Source organism: Apteryx mantelli, chromosome 7 (assembly GCF_036417845.1).
Source record: "Apteryx mantelli isolate bAptMan1 chromosome 7, bAptMan1.hap1, whole genome shotgun sequence".
NCBI lineage: Eukaryota > Metazoa > Chordata > Aves > Apterygiformes > Apterygidae > Apteryx > Apteryx mantelli.
In genome coordinates, this window is record NC_089984.1 from 2,907,185 (window position 1) to 2,920,748 (window position 13,564).

Sequence of the window (13,564 nt, forward strand, 5' to 3'; positions counted from 1 at the left end):
ATGAGGAGGAGGACGGCGGCGTGCTGGACGCTGATGCTGCTCGCCGCTACTTTCTGCGACATCGTGGCTGGAAAGGGCGGGCGCGGCGGTGCCCGGGGGGCAGCGCGCGGCAGCGCCCGGGGGGCCTCCCGCGTCCGGGTGAAGGCGGCCCCCCGCTACGGCTCGGCCGGCACAGCCCTACGGGTGGCGGGGGCGGCCGCGGCAGGCGCCGCAGCCGGCGTGGCGGCGGGGGCCGCCCTGCGCAGGGCGAGGCTCCCAGGGGAGCTCGACGTGGACAATGGCGCCGACTACGGGGATGCCAATCGGACGGCCGCCGCCAGCTCATGGACGTCGGCTGCCCAAGCCTGGGACTCTTCGGGCTGGGCCGCGTCCTGGCTCTGCCCGCTTGCTGCCTTCCTCCACCTCTGACAGGCCCCGCTCCTCACCCTGCCCGGCACAGCCCGCGGCTCGACCCCAACCCTCAGAAACCCCACAGCCATTTCGGGGGCCCTAACCGTGCCCGGTCCAGCTCTCCCTGTTTTGGGATGTTGTGAGGGCAGGAAGCCCCATAGGGCTGAGGGGCAGGCCACGTACGCGGGCCATCGGCGGCTTGAAGGACCGCGCCGCCCACCTGTGGAGCCAGCGTTGCCCACGTCCCAACCTGGCACTCGCTGTTCCCACCCCCAGCCCGTCCCCCACGACTGGGGAGGTGCCCCCGCCCTGGGGCAGGACCCCACAGGAAGCCTCGGGCTCACTGCGTGCCCCTCCACAGCCTCCCCGTGCGTCTGCAGCTGTGCCAAACCCTGCCACCTCGGGCACTCCGTTTGTACCACTCCTTTGTACGCGGGTTTATAAACGTTTTGACGATGACGACGTGGCAATAAAGCTGGGCAGAAAGTACGTGTGGTTGAATGTGGACTGAGTGAGGACGGGCAGGGAGGTAGGACCCTCAGAGGACTCTGGCACAAACTTTTTTAGCAGCCTCAAACCCATGTACTTGGGTCACAGTGGTTTCATTTAGGGCTGAAGGTCTCTAGCTAGAGGCCCAAGGCTAGGATGGGGTCTCCTACCTGCAGCACCTCAGCATTAACTCACCCCCCAGGTGGGGAATGAGAGGAAACGGTCTCCAAAAAGGTTTTGGCCCTACTGGAGGCAGCACCCTCTCCCTTTCTTTTCTTACCAACACTCAGGCCCTCCTGGATGGCCGCTGTAGTCCCCAAGAGAAGCGGCTGGGGTCCCCTTGCCCCCCTGCACAGTGACAGTGAGGGCAGTGATCACAGCACAGTCTTACCCCCTCTGCAATCAGGTATGCTTTGTCCCCTTGCCTCGGTCTGGGGTTGAAATGAGACTTCCAGCTCAGGTGACGGGCTGAGGCACGGTGGCAGAAACGCAGAGCTCCCACTCACCATCTGCTCTCCCTTGCCCCGCGCCACAGCCAGGCACAAACCACCGCGGAGGCAGAGACTGGAGAAGCCACTTTAATCACACACCGCAGCTTGGGTGCAAAAAGCTCCAGGCTGAGACGCCAACTCCACTTGGCCTCAGCGCTGTGTGGGAGACAACGGGGCTCATACGGGAACAGCCCTGCTCACACGGGAGCGGGGCTCGGTGTTCGGACAGTCCTGTGCCATGCGGCGCGCAGGGCTAAAGGCAGTCCCCACAGCAGCATGACTTTTTGGGAGGAGAGGGATGCCCAGCCACCTTCAGAGTTTGCCAGGAGCTTCTTGTGTCATCGTTTCTGGGACACACAGTGTCTCCCTCTGCGAGCCCACGCACAGGCCCTCTCCCACATGGGGCAGCAGGGCTCAGTCCAGTGTCACCCTGCCCAAATGTCCTGCCCGGAAAGCCCGTATGAACTCGTAGGCAGCGGCCGAGTAGTCCAGCATCGTCACGTTGACATTCCCTAGGGGAGGCAGTGGTGGATGTGAAGGAAGGCGCCAGATGCTCCGGCTAGCTCTCTGCCCGGCCAACCAAGCCTGGAGCCGAGCAATCCCGAAAGGACCGGGAGTACGGCCTGTGCACCCCACGCCGCTCCGCATCACTGGGACTGAGGTACCTCCCTCCCAACACACACACGGAGCTGCCCTAAAAGCCCCCGCACACTCACCTGTGCCTGTGAGCACCTTCACCTTCCGCGTCTTGCCCAGGGTCAGTGCCACGTGCTTGAGCACACGCTCGATGTCATCACAGGCCTCAGCTAGCCCATAGCGCTGCACATACCTGTAGGAGGGACACGGCTTCCACCCAACCCTGGCACGTGGCCAGACCTTGATGGCACCAGGCAAAAACAGCTCCAGTATCACTTTTTTTTTCCACCGCCCCTTTCCTGGAGGACATTTCTCCACCACCCACTTCAAAGCTGCTCTTCCTGTGGAAGCAGGCACTAAAAGTAGCTCCTCTGCTGTCCTCCATCCTAGCCTCTGTACTTGTGTGGGCTGGGGGAAGAACAGGACAGGGCTGGGATGCTGCATCCGCCAGTGCTCCAGGATGAACTTCTGTGGCATCTCCTGCCCCCCCAGGGACACAGGCAGGCTGGGAAAAAGCACCCCTGTGCCAGGGGAAGCAACACACAGGAGGGCTCCTCTCCAGTCCCTCCACCATGCTCACCTGAACTGCTGATGCTTGTTCAGCGTGTACAGCAGGTAATCGGCCATGATGTCCTCCCCCACCAGGTGGTCACGGATGGCTCCTGGAAAAGACAGGTAAACCCCAGCTCTCTCAGCCTCAGGCATGCTGATATCACTCCAGCTAGGCTTTACTCTGAAGCACTCATGCTCTGAGACCTGGCCAAGCTGCAGTCCATCTCTCCCCGAGGTCTGTGTGGGCATCTATGGACACCAAGCCACGTGCAAAGCTCAAGGCCTGCAAGCAGAACCCTAGCAGCAGCAGCGCACACTAGCCTAGAAGATATTAAGGCCTGCAAGTGGCAGCCTCCTGCACTGAGGTGGAGTCACAACCCAGCCCCAGGCCCAGCTGAGGGTTCAAAGCCACATTCACAAGCTCCAGAGTATCATCCAGGACTGCTCCTCCCACCCAGTCCTGCGGCTAGAGCCAGCTCAGGTGCAAAGTCCACCTCACCACACAGCGCCAGCTTCATGCCCGTCTCCACATCCTCCAGCTTCGGGGGCAGCACTCCAGGCGTGTCCACCAGGTATATCAAGGGCTTCTCACAAACCTGGGACAGGGAAAGGCAGGACTGTTAGGAAGCTGCAGGGATCTGTGGCCGAATAACTTGGCACCATGAGACTCAGGCACAGGTGGTGGCATTGCCAACAAGCAAGGAGTTGAGCCCTTTATTGAGATCTTGCTGCAAAGGCGACTTGGGTAACACCAAACAGACCAGCTTGGATTACGTGTCTCCTGAGATTTTCTAGAGTTATTGTGAAAGAGGCAGAGTTTAGCCAAAAGAAGCTGCCTTCAAAAGCAATCCTTGGCAGAGCAGAAGCCAGGAGAATGCCAGATCCCACCAGGCCCTTCCACACATCATTGCTGGAGACTGCCAGCCTGCGACAGATCAGATCAGAGCTGATTCTGCAGGAACAGAGTATCAGGACCAAAGGTGCCAGCCGCCAGAGACCTGCCCATCCCCATCAGTACGGTCCCAGCCCTCCCATATGTGGTAACACAGACACAGAGGCCCTTTCCCAACGCCAGCACTGACCCAGCCAGCTGGGCCTGAAGGACCATACCTGGATTCTGGTCAGCACCGCCTTGGTGATGCCTGGCTCACCACCAACCGCAGTGGCCTTCCCTTTAGTGAAATGAGAGAGAGAGTCAGAGAACCAAGCGATGCTCTGCCCCCACCTCCTGCTCCATGACTCAGAAGCAGCCCGAAGCCTCTTTACAGCCGTGCCAGCTGCTCCTTCCCAAGTCGGGGACCCGCAGAAAATACCCTTTTTGAGGTGCAGCCTTCGCAGGGAATTGATGAGTGATGACTTGCCCATGTTCGGCACACCAATCACCATGATGCAGTACTCCACGTTCTGGAAGCAAGGAGGACATGTGCAGGGACCAGCCAGTCACCAACCATCCACCCCAGGAGCCAGGACTGATGAGCAGTCACAACAGTGATCAGGAGAAAACACCAAGCTTTTGCCTGTGTTTCCAGCATAAATGCAGCAGATTTCCACTTTTTAACTCCAAAAAGAGTAGAATATGTCCTGCAAACTCCAGCCCTGATTCCCTGATCACCTGCTTGTCAGGTACCAGCTCTGCCCCTCGGATGCCACACTGAGACCTCAGGCCCAGAGCAACATACACACACGCTTGCAATCTCACTGCTGCTCCTCACCTCAGCTCTCTGATAGCGTGGGCTGTTGCTAACCAGCTTGGCAACCAGGGGAACAATCTGCAAACAAACAGGGAGAAGAACGGGAATTGTACACAGCACTTTGACCAAGCTGCAAATGAAGAACACTCTGAACCAGCTGGCAACATAAGTCGTATGTCACCTTCCCCACAGTGGAGCACACAGACTTCTCTGTGGAACATATGTCCTGGGGATTGGCTTGCAGCCCTCGGGTGCTGGCAGGAAGGAGCACAGCAGGGCCTGGGGCTGCTGGCACATTACCTTCCTGACGTTGCCATCCCGCTGGCAGTCAGTGAAGACGACATTTGAGCACCCCTCCTGCTTCAGCTGCTCCAAGACTTTCTAAAGGGATGGACATAGGCATTGCTGGCATGCTCTTGCAGCAGCCCCACAGGGTTGCTGCCAGCCAGCACTGACCCAGTAACCCTGTGCTCACCGGCTGCTGATGGGGGTCAGCTAGGTCCATCTTGTTCAGCACCAGGATGTGCGGGCGGATGCCGAGCGCCTCCTGCAGCATGGGGTTACGACCCGACAGCGGGATGTGAGTGCCGATAAGGAAAGCAACCGCATGCTGATGTAGGAATGGGCGTAAGGGGCAAGAGATGAGCTAAAAGGAACAAACAGGGAAGCAGCTGGGGGTGGAGAGGATAAGGGGCTGATAAAGAGTGGGAGAGGGGTAGGGGGCTGAGACGTGGGTGAATACAGAATCACTGCAGGGGGGTTGAAGAGGGCGAGCTGTTCGGGTCCCAGCTTATATCTCTGCTCTTGTTGCCCCGAGAGAGGGCACCGCAGGCCCGGGGGGGAGGGGGGGGCACAGACGGAGCGGGAGTGGCGGGGGGAAGTGCCGGGGTAAACGGGTGCTCAGGGGGGCCGTGCCGGAGGATATGCGGGCGTCGTGCACCTCGATGAGGCAGTCGGCGCGGCGCAGGGCGCCCCGCATCTGCCGCAGCCCTGCAACACAGCGCAGGGTGAGCGCGGCGGCGGCGGCGGGGGGGCAGCCCGCGGCGGCGGGCCGGCGCCCTCACCTTTGGCCATGTGCCCCGGGAACCAGGAGGCCACGTCGCGGCCGCCGAAGTCGAAGCGGCTCCGGCAGCTGCCCGGCCCGGCCGCGGGCCCGGCCGCAGCCCGCAGCGCCGCCGCCCACCGCCGCATGGCGCCGCCGCTTCCGCCGCCGCTTCCGCTGCGTCACCTCCGGGCCGCCTGACGCACGGCGCGCAGGCGCGCGGAGCCGAGCCACGTGACGCCGGCGCAGCCACGGGGAGGGGACTGTGACGCAGCGCGCACGCTCAGGGGGCGGAGCCGCGCCGGGCCGAGAGGCTGCGGCCGCTGGGGAGGTAGGAGCGGCGCCGGCTGCCGGGAGGGGGGAGCGGGGAGCGGGGGCGGGGTCAAACTGCAGAGCGGGGCGGGGCAGCGCCGGCAGGGAGGAGCCAATCAGCGGGGGGCGCGGCTAGGCCCCAGGTCAGCCGGGGGGTGGGGTTGATTGGGGGCAGTGAGGGGCGGGGCTTTCCCTGTTGTGGACCAATCAGCAGGGGGCGCGGCTAGGCCCCAGGCCAGCCGGGGGCGAGGCTGGTTGGGGGGCGGCGAGGGGCGGGGCTTACTCTGGGTGTGGGCCAGTCAGCAGGGGGCGTGCTTAGGCCCCCCCCCCGGGCTGATGGGGCAGGGCGGGGCTTACCCCAGGGGAGGGGCCAATCCACTGGGGGGAGGGCTGAAGGGGAGGGGCATGCTGCATAGGGCACAGCAATGGGGGTGGTGGTGCCCCACTGGGGCCTGACCCACTTCTCCTCCCTAGGGCCATGGCAGACCCACGGCCTGTGGGGCCCACGGGACATACGTCCACCGCCCCAGGCACCGCCGGGGTCCCACCGCCAGGGCCTGGCCCCACCATGCCCCCCGCGGGGCCCAGCACCCACCCCACCACCGGGCCCAGCACCCACCCCACCACTGGACCTGGCACCCGCCTTGCCACGGGGCCTGGCACACACCCCACGGCGGAGCCCGGCACGCACCCCACCACGGGACCTGGCACCCACCCTGCCACTGGCCCGGGCACGGTGAGCGCTCCGCTGGACGACGTGCGCTACATGATCGCCAGCACCAACTGGTACTAGCAGTGCTGCACAGCCCCGTGCCGTAGCCCCTTCCCTGCAGGGGAAGCACGGGGGCATCTCGGCATGCAAGCACTGTGGAGAGCTCCTTTGGAGAGGCCTTGCTTGAGTGTCCCATGCATCCCGGGGGGAAACAAGGTGGTGTGTGACCCCAGCGAGCTTCTGCGTCTGATCGCCCATGGGGGCAGTTTCTCCTTTGCAGGACAGCCCCGTAATGGAGCTGTTTTGGTTCAATAAAAGCACGCTATCCTGGGATTTCTTGGAGCTGGTTATCTCCTGACTGGCACAAAACATGCTGGTGTGCACCATGTCATACAGCGTGCCTGCTAGGGCACCGTTCTGGTGTGTGGAGGAGCTGAGCCATTCAGTGCAGTGCCTCCTGAAATCTCTGAGTCTCCATGTCCTTGAGTTAGGGTCATGGCTTGGGAGAGCGATTATCGGGGGAAAGCTGTGGCCTGCCCACACCAACAAAGTTGGGTAGGGACAAGCACCCTGCGTGAGGTCGGTGCCATGAGCGTGTTCCACAGATGCTGAGACAGGTTTAATCCTGCTTTTCATGAAGGCAGGCTGAGCCTTCCCCCACTCAGCCCTGAATTGCCCTTCTGGCACTTCTTGCATCATTTGGATGTGTGCAAGTGAGGCCACATGGGCAGAGGGACCCCATGAGGTGGGAGGAATGGACCAGTGGTCCCCTGTATCCCCAAGATTAGGCAGAAAAGGGAGAGCTGCAAACACAGGTCTCTAAAATAAGGATTTATTCTCCCCTCCTGAGTGTGTTTGTGCCACTTGCCAGTCCCTGAGGTCCCACATCAGAGTCAGGGAGTGGGGCAGGGCGGCTCAGTGGCCCCGTAGAGGTCATTGAGGCGCTCAGCCTCCCGCCAGCCCGAAAGCAGGGCCCCATGTGTGGTCGAGTAGAAGGTGCGGTGCGTGGCCTCACCAGCGAAGAGGACCTGCAGCGGCTGCGACAAGGTGGGATGGAGAGCACCGGAGCTAGAGGTGAGTTTTGGGACCCGCGGCCACCTGCCTGCCAACCTCCCCGATCCCGGTGGAGAGGTGAGGTTGGTCGTACCGCTTGTGCTAAAATGACCCCAAGAGGCCCATAGGCCTTGTCTCTCTACAGTCTGGCATGGGGGGATGCCCTCTCTGCACCCATACCCCTGTAAGAGAGACCAAGGAGCAGGCACACAAGGTTTCTCCCCCAAGCCTGTAGGCAGGGCTAAAGTCTCAGAGAAATACCCTATGCTTCGAGGATGCTGGAAAGTGGTTGGTGGGTTAGAGGGAGCTGGAGGTCCCTACATTTCATGTGGGATGGGGTACCCCCCCTCCCATGGAGCTCAGTGGAAAGAGCTAAGGAGCATGGAGTTTGTTGGCAACCTGAGCAGCAGGGACCTCCAAACTGAGGGAGACTGGGAGAATGCCATCTCCCCTGCCCCTCGCTCTCAAGTCCTGACCCCCAAGTCCTAGAGCACCCTGTTCCTGCCCATGCGTGTTTGGCCCTATGTGTGTCCTGCCAGCCAGAGGAGTGGGGATGGGGCAGGCATCCAGTGGGCCCTGCTCCCCATGCATCCACACCACGGCCGCTGCGTCCCACAGCCAAGCGCTCGCTCAAAGCAATTACCCTGGGGTCAGACGCATCCTCAGGCAGGGGCTGAGCCAGCACATCGATGTCTTCCCCTGAGCTGCCAATGGCCACGTAGCTGTATGAGCCTCGGGTGTAGGGAGCGCTGTGCCACCGGGATCTGAGTATGCTCCTGGGAGCAGGCAGTTGCGGGTTCCCTGGACCACATGGACACAGAGGTGAGACCTGGTCACCAAGCAGGAGTCCCTAGCCATTGGGCCTTAGAGCTCCCCAATGCCAGGCCAGGAAGGCTTTCTCCCGGCCCTGACGCATCCTGGATCTCGTATTCAAAAGCAGTTGGTAATTTTGGTTATGATTCAGCTTGTCCCCAGAAATCCCAGCTCACATTTTCATTGGGATGACAGGAGGGACACAGCAGGCTGTCTGCCCAGGGCATGGACACCACAGAAACCTATGCACATTATGTCCCCTGAGACAACTTTCCTTCTGCCTCAGAGGCTGAGAGAGGCTCTTGTACGGAGGTTTTGGGGAACCCCAATCCTTTGGAGTGGGCAGACATGCAACCTCCCTGACCCTGTTGGCACCCAGCCACCAAAGCAGGTGTCATGTAGGTGGGACAGGAGGTACCTGTCAGCGTACGAAGGACACGTGTCAAGGTACTGAGAACTTCTGCATCACTTAGGGTCTCCATGTACTCCGACTCCTTCCCAGCAATGAAGCCACAAAGGACATGCCCATACCTAGGAAGGAAAAGAGAGGTCTCATCAAGCTAGTGGGAGATTCAGCTGTCTGCATACAGAGAAGGGCCAGAGGACTCTTGCCAAGCAGAGAACAAGGCCAGTGGCATTGCCGCCCTCCCACCCTGCTTGTCAGCGTGCAGCTGTGTAGGCAAGAACCAAAGGGAACAGATTCCCTCCCTTACAAAGCCTCTGGAAACATCACTTTTCCCTCTCTGCCACAGGCCAGGAGTGACAGTGACCCAGTACTGGCTTTACGCTACAGACAGCACCCAATACTTATGCACGTTGCCCTGAAGATGCCAAAACCCTGAGCTGCAATGCCTTCGCTGTCTGCAGACTCAGGAAGACAACACTGTAAGTAACACTGAAAGTAACTGGGTGACCTTGAGGACTAGCAGCCAGGTTCTTCAGGATGCAAAAATCTTACAGCACAATGCACTGCTCTGCTGCAGGCCCAGACAACCCTCCCCCTCAAGCATGGCAGGTACCAGGCCCTGCAAGCTGGGAAGGAGGCCTTTCTCCCGGATAAACACAGGTGCCATATCAAGAAGAACCAGCTGAAACACACGACCACGTACTGTTCTGGTGGTTGGATAACCACAAAGCCGATGAGCTTCTTGAACCAGTTGGCCTCCAGGTCAGTGCTAGGCTCTGCAAGAGGTGACTCGTCCTCCCACACCACTTCAAGGAGCTGATAATCTGGGTCCCAGAACGGCTGCTCAAACTCCAGGAAGATCTTGTTGTTGGTGCCAAAACCCAGGCAGCGAATGGCTTCTGCTTTCCGTTCAGGCAGAGGAGGCTGAAAAAAGTCCTGGTGGCGTTCTTTGAGGAAACCTACAGACAGAAAACCGTGCGGCTCCTTCCACTGTGGCACCTGGCGTCTGACACGGCATGGCACAGCCCATTTCCCAAGCCCGTTTTGAGCCCAGGGCTGTGATGGAGAAGTGTGAGATGAAGCATCCGTCAGCCCGAGGACAAAAGTTCAAGAGCTTGCCTCCCATGTGTGCTTATCCAGCCCCACTCCTGGGGTTTCTTTATCACTGCCCTGATCCTTGTATCCCTAGTCCTGCCTCTGACAATGGAAATGGGGATCTTTGTGTCACTGGAAGTCTGGTGATGCAGCAATCTGGGAGGGGACTGGGGCTCCAAACTGTCTGGGTTTTGCTCAAGTCCAAGAGGCTTTCTCTTCCCCATGGTCCCTTGGTGGAAAAGGGGAGGTTGGGCAGGGACTTGGGCTGATCTTCTCCTGCTCCAAGCTGTAAGAAAACCGCTCCTGTGATGCTGGCCAACAGCACAGGATGGGAATATCTTCTTGTAACCTCATGGCCCTTTGCCATGGCAAACCAGGCCAGTCATAGCAAGAGGTAAGTGGGATAGAGACCAGGCAACGGTGGGAGAAACAGGGAAGGGGAACAGGGGTCTCACCTAGGGGGACGGTGACAATGACGTGATCAGCAAGGAAGGAGTCGCCATCCTCACACTCCACCCGGACAGGGAACTCCTTCTCCATGTCCCCATCCTCACGGAAGGACCCTTGCCACGAGATGGTCCTCACTGGCTTGTTGAGTAAGACGGTGCCCTTGGGCAGAGCTGACAGCATGCGATCAGGGAGGCTGCTGTAGCCACTGGAGGAGAAGACACAGTACTTGGCTCAGTACAGGGCACTGGGAGAGATGTTTCTTCTCCCCTTAGACCCCCTTGCTTTGGGCAATTCCCTACAGGACATGCTGCAGCCCTGCTGAGATGTTCCCAGAACAACCCTCCTGCTCTCACAGGGGATGGATGCCTGAGTGCCATGCTTGCCCACCCATGCAAAGTCAAGAGAAAGGAAGTCTTTCTCCTTCCACACTCACCCTGGGAAGGTGCAGTCGAGGCCGGGCAGTGTGGTGTACTCCCTGAAGGGCCCCAGGGCCACCAGATCCATGCTGTGGGTCCCACTGATGCAGCACTCCAGCTTGAAGCAGGCGTTGAGGATGGCCAGCCGGAGCTGCTTGGTGTTCTCGTCCCCTTCCCAGGTGGGGGCCAGCCGGGCAATCTCTGCCCGGAGGTACTGGCCCACACTTGGAGCAGGGAGCCCATCAGCATGGAGGAAGACGTGGGTGGAGTCAAGCAGGTCGGAGAAGATGGCACGGGTGCTGTTTACCAGCTCGGGGCTCAGCACCTTCCCCGAGCTGCCGTAGGTGACAGAGGGCAGGAGCGGGTGCCCTCCGGCCTCTACCTGCTGGTTCTCCTCCTCAGCAGCGCTGGGGCCCAGCAGGCCATAGCAGGAGGCCAGGCGGAAGACGGGGTTCCCCTCTGATGGCCCGTGGATCCAGTGTGCCCCCAGCTCTGCCAGCCCCGAACCTGGGAGAGGGGCAGGGTCACCCCAAGACCTACATGGGTGGTGGGATCGCAGGCATAGCCTGGTCCGGTTCAGCCCCATCCCCTGCCTTAGCACCCGCTTCGGCCCAGTCCAGACCAACCCTTTACTGGAGCAGCAGGAGCACAACCACAGCCCGGCCTGGGTTGGCCCCATCCCCTCCAAAGTGGCTGGGGCCGAGGGATCGGATCTCACCCACTTCAGCCGCATCCCTTCCTTATCCTGTGACCAGATGCCACCCACAGCCTGGTCCAGTTTGGTCCCTACCAAAGCAGTAGGATCAGCCCCCCCCACCCCCAAAACCCCAGGTCCGGTGTGCTCAGGCCTGGCCCCTACCAAAGCAAGGGGGGACCAGGCGCACCCCCGATCTGATCCCTGGGGCAGCCCCGGTGCAGATACCCCCTCCCCGGCCCAGCCGGCCCCGATCCTTGGGGCAGCCCTGGTGCAGACACCATCTCCCCAGCCCAGCCAGCCCTGATCCCCTGGGAAGCCGTGTGTCCAGCGCCGCCCCCTCCCCTCGCCGGCGGGCTTGCTGCCCTGGGAAGCCCCACTCCGCCATCCCGGCGGTGCCAGGGGAAGCCGTGGCGGCGGCGGCCGTACCAAAGGGGCGGGTGCAGATGCGGCCGCCGGCGCGGGCCCTGGCCTCCAGCAGGTGGAGGTGGCCGGCGGCGCGGAGCCGCTGCGCCGCCCCCAGCGCAGCCAGCCCGGCACCCACCACCAGCACCCGCGGGCCGCTGCCGCCGCTCCCCTCCATGGCGCCCGCCCGCCCGCCCGCACTGGCAGCCCGGCCCGCCCCTGGTGACGGTGACGGCGCGGGGCCTGCCCCGGCGAGGCCCGGCCCTGCGAGCCGCCAGGCCTCGCAGCGGCTGGGCCCAGCCTGCGGCGGCACCAGAGAACTGCCCTGGCACCGGCCGGTTTTCCCGGCCCCCGGGAGAAGGCACCGCAGTGCGTTTCCCGCTGACCGCGCCGGAGCTGGAAATCCCCCTTTTCTCCAGCCCCTGGGACGCGACGGTGCTGCTGCTTGTGCTCCGGCCTCCCCACCCTGCCCTTCCTGCGCGGCGGCCCGGGGGGGGGCGAGGTGCCGGCCGGGGACGTGCAACACGTGCTGCTGCCCACACGTGCCGCTGCGCGGATGTGCTCAAGCCCGCCTCAGTCAGCCCGTGTGTGCACGTACGTGCCGCTGCGTGCATCCGGGTGGGACCCCCCCCCCCAGAGCTCGCCACGGTGGTGGTGGTGGTGGAAGCGCATGAGGGATGCGGGGCCCGGAGTGGGCACGGCCTTCCCCTTGCACATGCCGCTTGGTCCCCTCGCCAAGGCCAAGCATCTTGCTGCCCAGGGGGGCCCCACCGGAGGCCTGGGAACCCCCTGCACCCGCATTCGGGCTCGTACGTGTGCTTCCTCAGGCGCTCGCCGTGCCGAGCAAGGTTATTTTTGGCTCCCCGTTATCAGGAAACATGAGCAGGTATATTTAGCAGCCCCTTCGGTGAGCAGCTCACCCACTTCCCAGGGAATGGCCGGAGGAGGGAAGTGGGAGCGGCCGGGCTGACATCGTCTGCTCCGTGTTGCAGGGCACAGTGCAGGCAGAGCCCTGGAGAGCAGCTTGCCCGCTCCCGCTCCTGCCTGTGAGCCAAGCACCTGGGGGTGAAGGGGGAAAGCAACTCCGATACTGCCGGAGCTGGAAAGGGGGAGCACAAGAACTGCCCCAGAATGTCCTGTTCCTGCCCCGGCTCTCCAAGGGCTGCCCCATCCCCAGGACCAGACCCACCAACAAAACACATCCAGCCCATGTCCCTTTGGGCGCTGGCACCAGCATGCCGCAGTCCTGGCTCTCCATGGGCTTAAAATGTCAGATTTGCTGTGGCTCCATGCAAATCAGGACCTGGCTGTCCCATGTCAGACAGTGCATGGGCCCCCAGGTCCTGCCAAGGGGTGACTTGGAGTGGAGCAGACACCCTCGGGTCCCCGGTGCTTGGCAGGAGGGGGACGGGCAGTGGGTACACGTGCCCTGTGTGAGGCATACTGCAAGGACTGGCCGCCTCAAAGTCACACCATGGCAGAGCACGTGGCCATGGTAGGGCTGTTTTGCTCAGGGATGTGCAAAACCACTGAGAAGTCTGGGCAGGCCTGATTCTCAGAGCAGGCTGTAAAGCTCCCCAGCCCTGCTAGGCATCTGGGGACAAACAAAGCTCAGGTGGATTTTGAGCTTTGTTTTTTTTTTTTTTTTCCTCAGGGAATTGTAACAACAACCTCCCCCCCCCAAAAAAACCAACATTTGAAAATGTGTACAGTGCCGACTGGAGTAGCTCTGCTGCACTCCCACGCTGATTACCAGACACGAAGCCTTTTCTAAGGCACAAACAATGCGCTAATCCCTCAGGGAACTTACTCCGAAAGACAAACATTTGCTTGAATGGTCACCAAAATCACCCAGGGCCCTCCCTTTTGGTGGCTGGGGTTTTTCCGCTGAGAACTGTCAGTGCTCTGTCTTTCCTG

The 13,564-nt window shown here is 61.6% G+C and overlaps 3 protein-coding genes across 5 annotated transcripts; 1 reads left to right on the forward strand and 2 right to left on the reverse strand.

Annotated features, from left to right (window-relative positions):
* SPRN (shadow of prion protein) lies at nt 1–408 on the forward strand. Its single transcript, XM_067299583.1, has one exon. The coding sequence runs from the start codon at nt 1–3 to the stop codon at nt 406–408; it is 408 nt and encodes a 135-aa protein (XP_067155684.1).
* A 1,031-nt stretch (nt 409–1,439) lies between these two features.
* MTG1 (mitochondrial ribosome associated GTPase 1) lies at nt 1,440–5,440 on the reverse strand. Of its 3 annotated transcripts, XM_067299645.1 has the most exons (11): nt 5,314–5,440; nt 5,173–5,239; nt 4,725–4,827; nt 4,550–4,630; nt 4,271–4,327; nt 3,872–3,962; nt 3,669–3,730; nt 3,058–3,154; nt 2,587–2,668; nt 2,087–2,199; nt 1,440–1,882 (listed from the first exon to the last, which is right to left on the reverse strand). In XM_067299645.1, the coding sequence occupies exons 1-11, from the start codon at nt 5,438–5,440 to the stop codon at nt 1,785–1,787; spliced, it is 978 nt and encodes a 325-aa protein (XP_067155746.1). In that variant the 3' UTR covers nt 1,440–1,784. The 3 variants fall into 3 exon arrangements, with proteins under 3 accessions (XP_067155746.1, XP_067155747.1, XP_067155745.1); XM_067299646.1 differs by lacking the exon at nt 4,550–4,630; XM_067299644.1 differs by having other exon boundaries at nt 3,669–3,962.
* A 1,691-nt stretch (nt 5,441–7,131) lies between these two features.
* Nucleotides 7,132–11,825, reverse strand: PAOX (polyamine oxidase). The gene is made up of 7 exons (XM_067299484.1): nt 11,672–11,825; nt 10,566–11,055; nt 10,138–10,337; nt 9,291–9,546; nt 8,600–8,712; nt 8,012–8,169; nt 7,132–7,352 (listed from the first exon to the last, which is right to left on the reverse strand). Exons 1-7 carry the CDS (start codon nt 11,823–11,825, stop codon nt 7,209–7,211), a joined length of 1,515 nt encoding a protein of 504 aa, XP_067155585.1. The 3' UTR covers nt 7,132–7,208.
* Nucleotides 11,826–13,564: the final 1,739 nt, after the last annotated feature.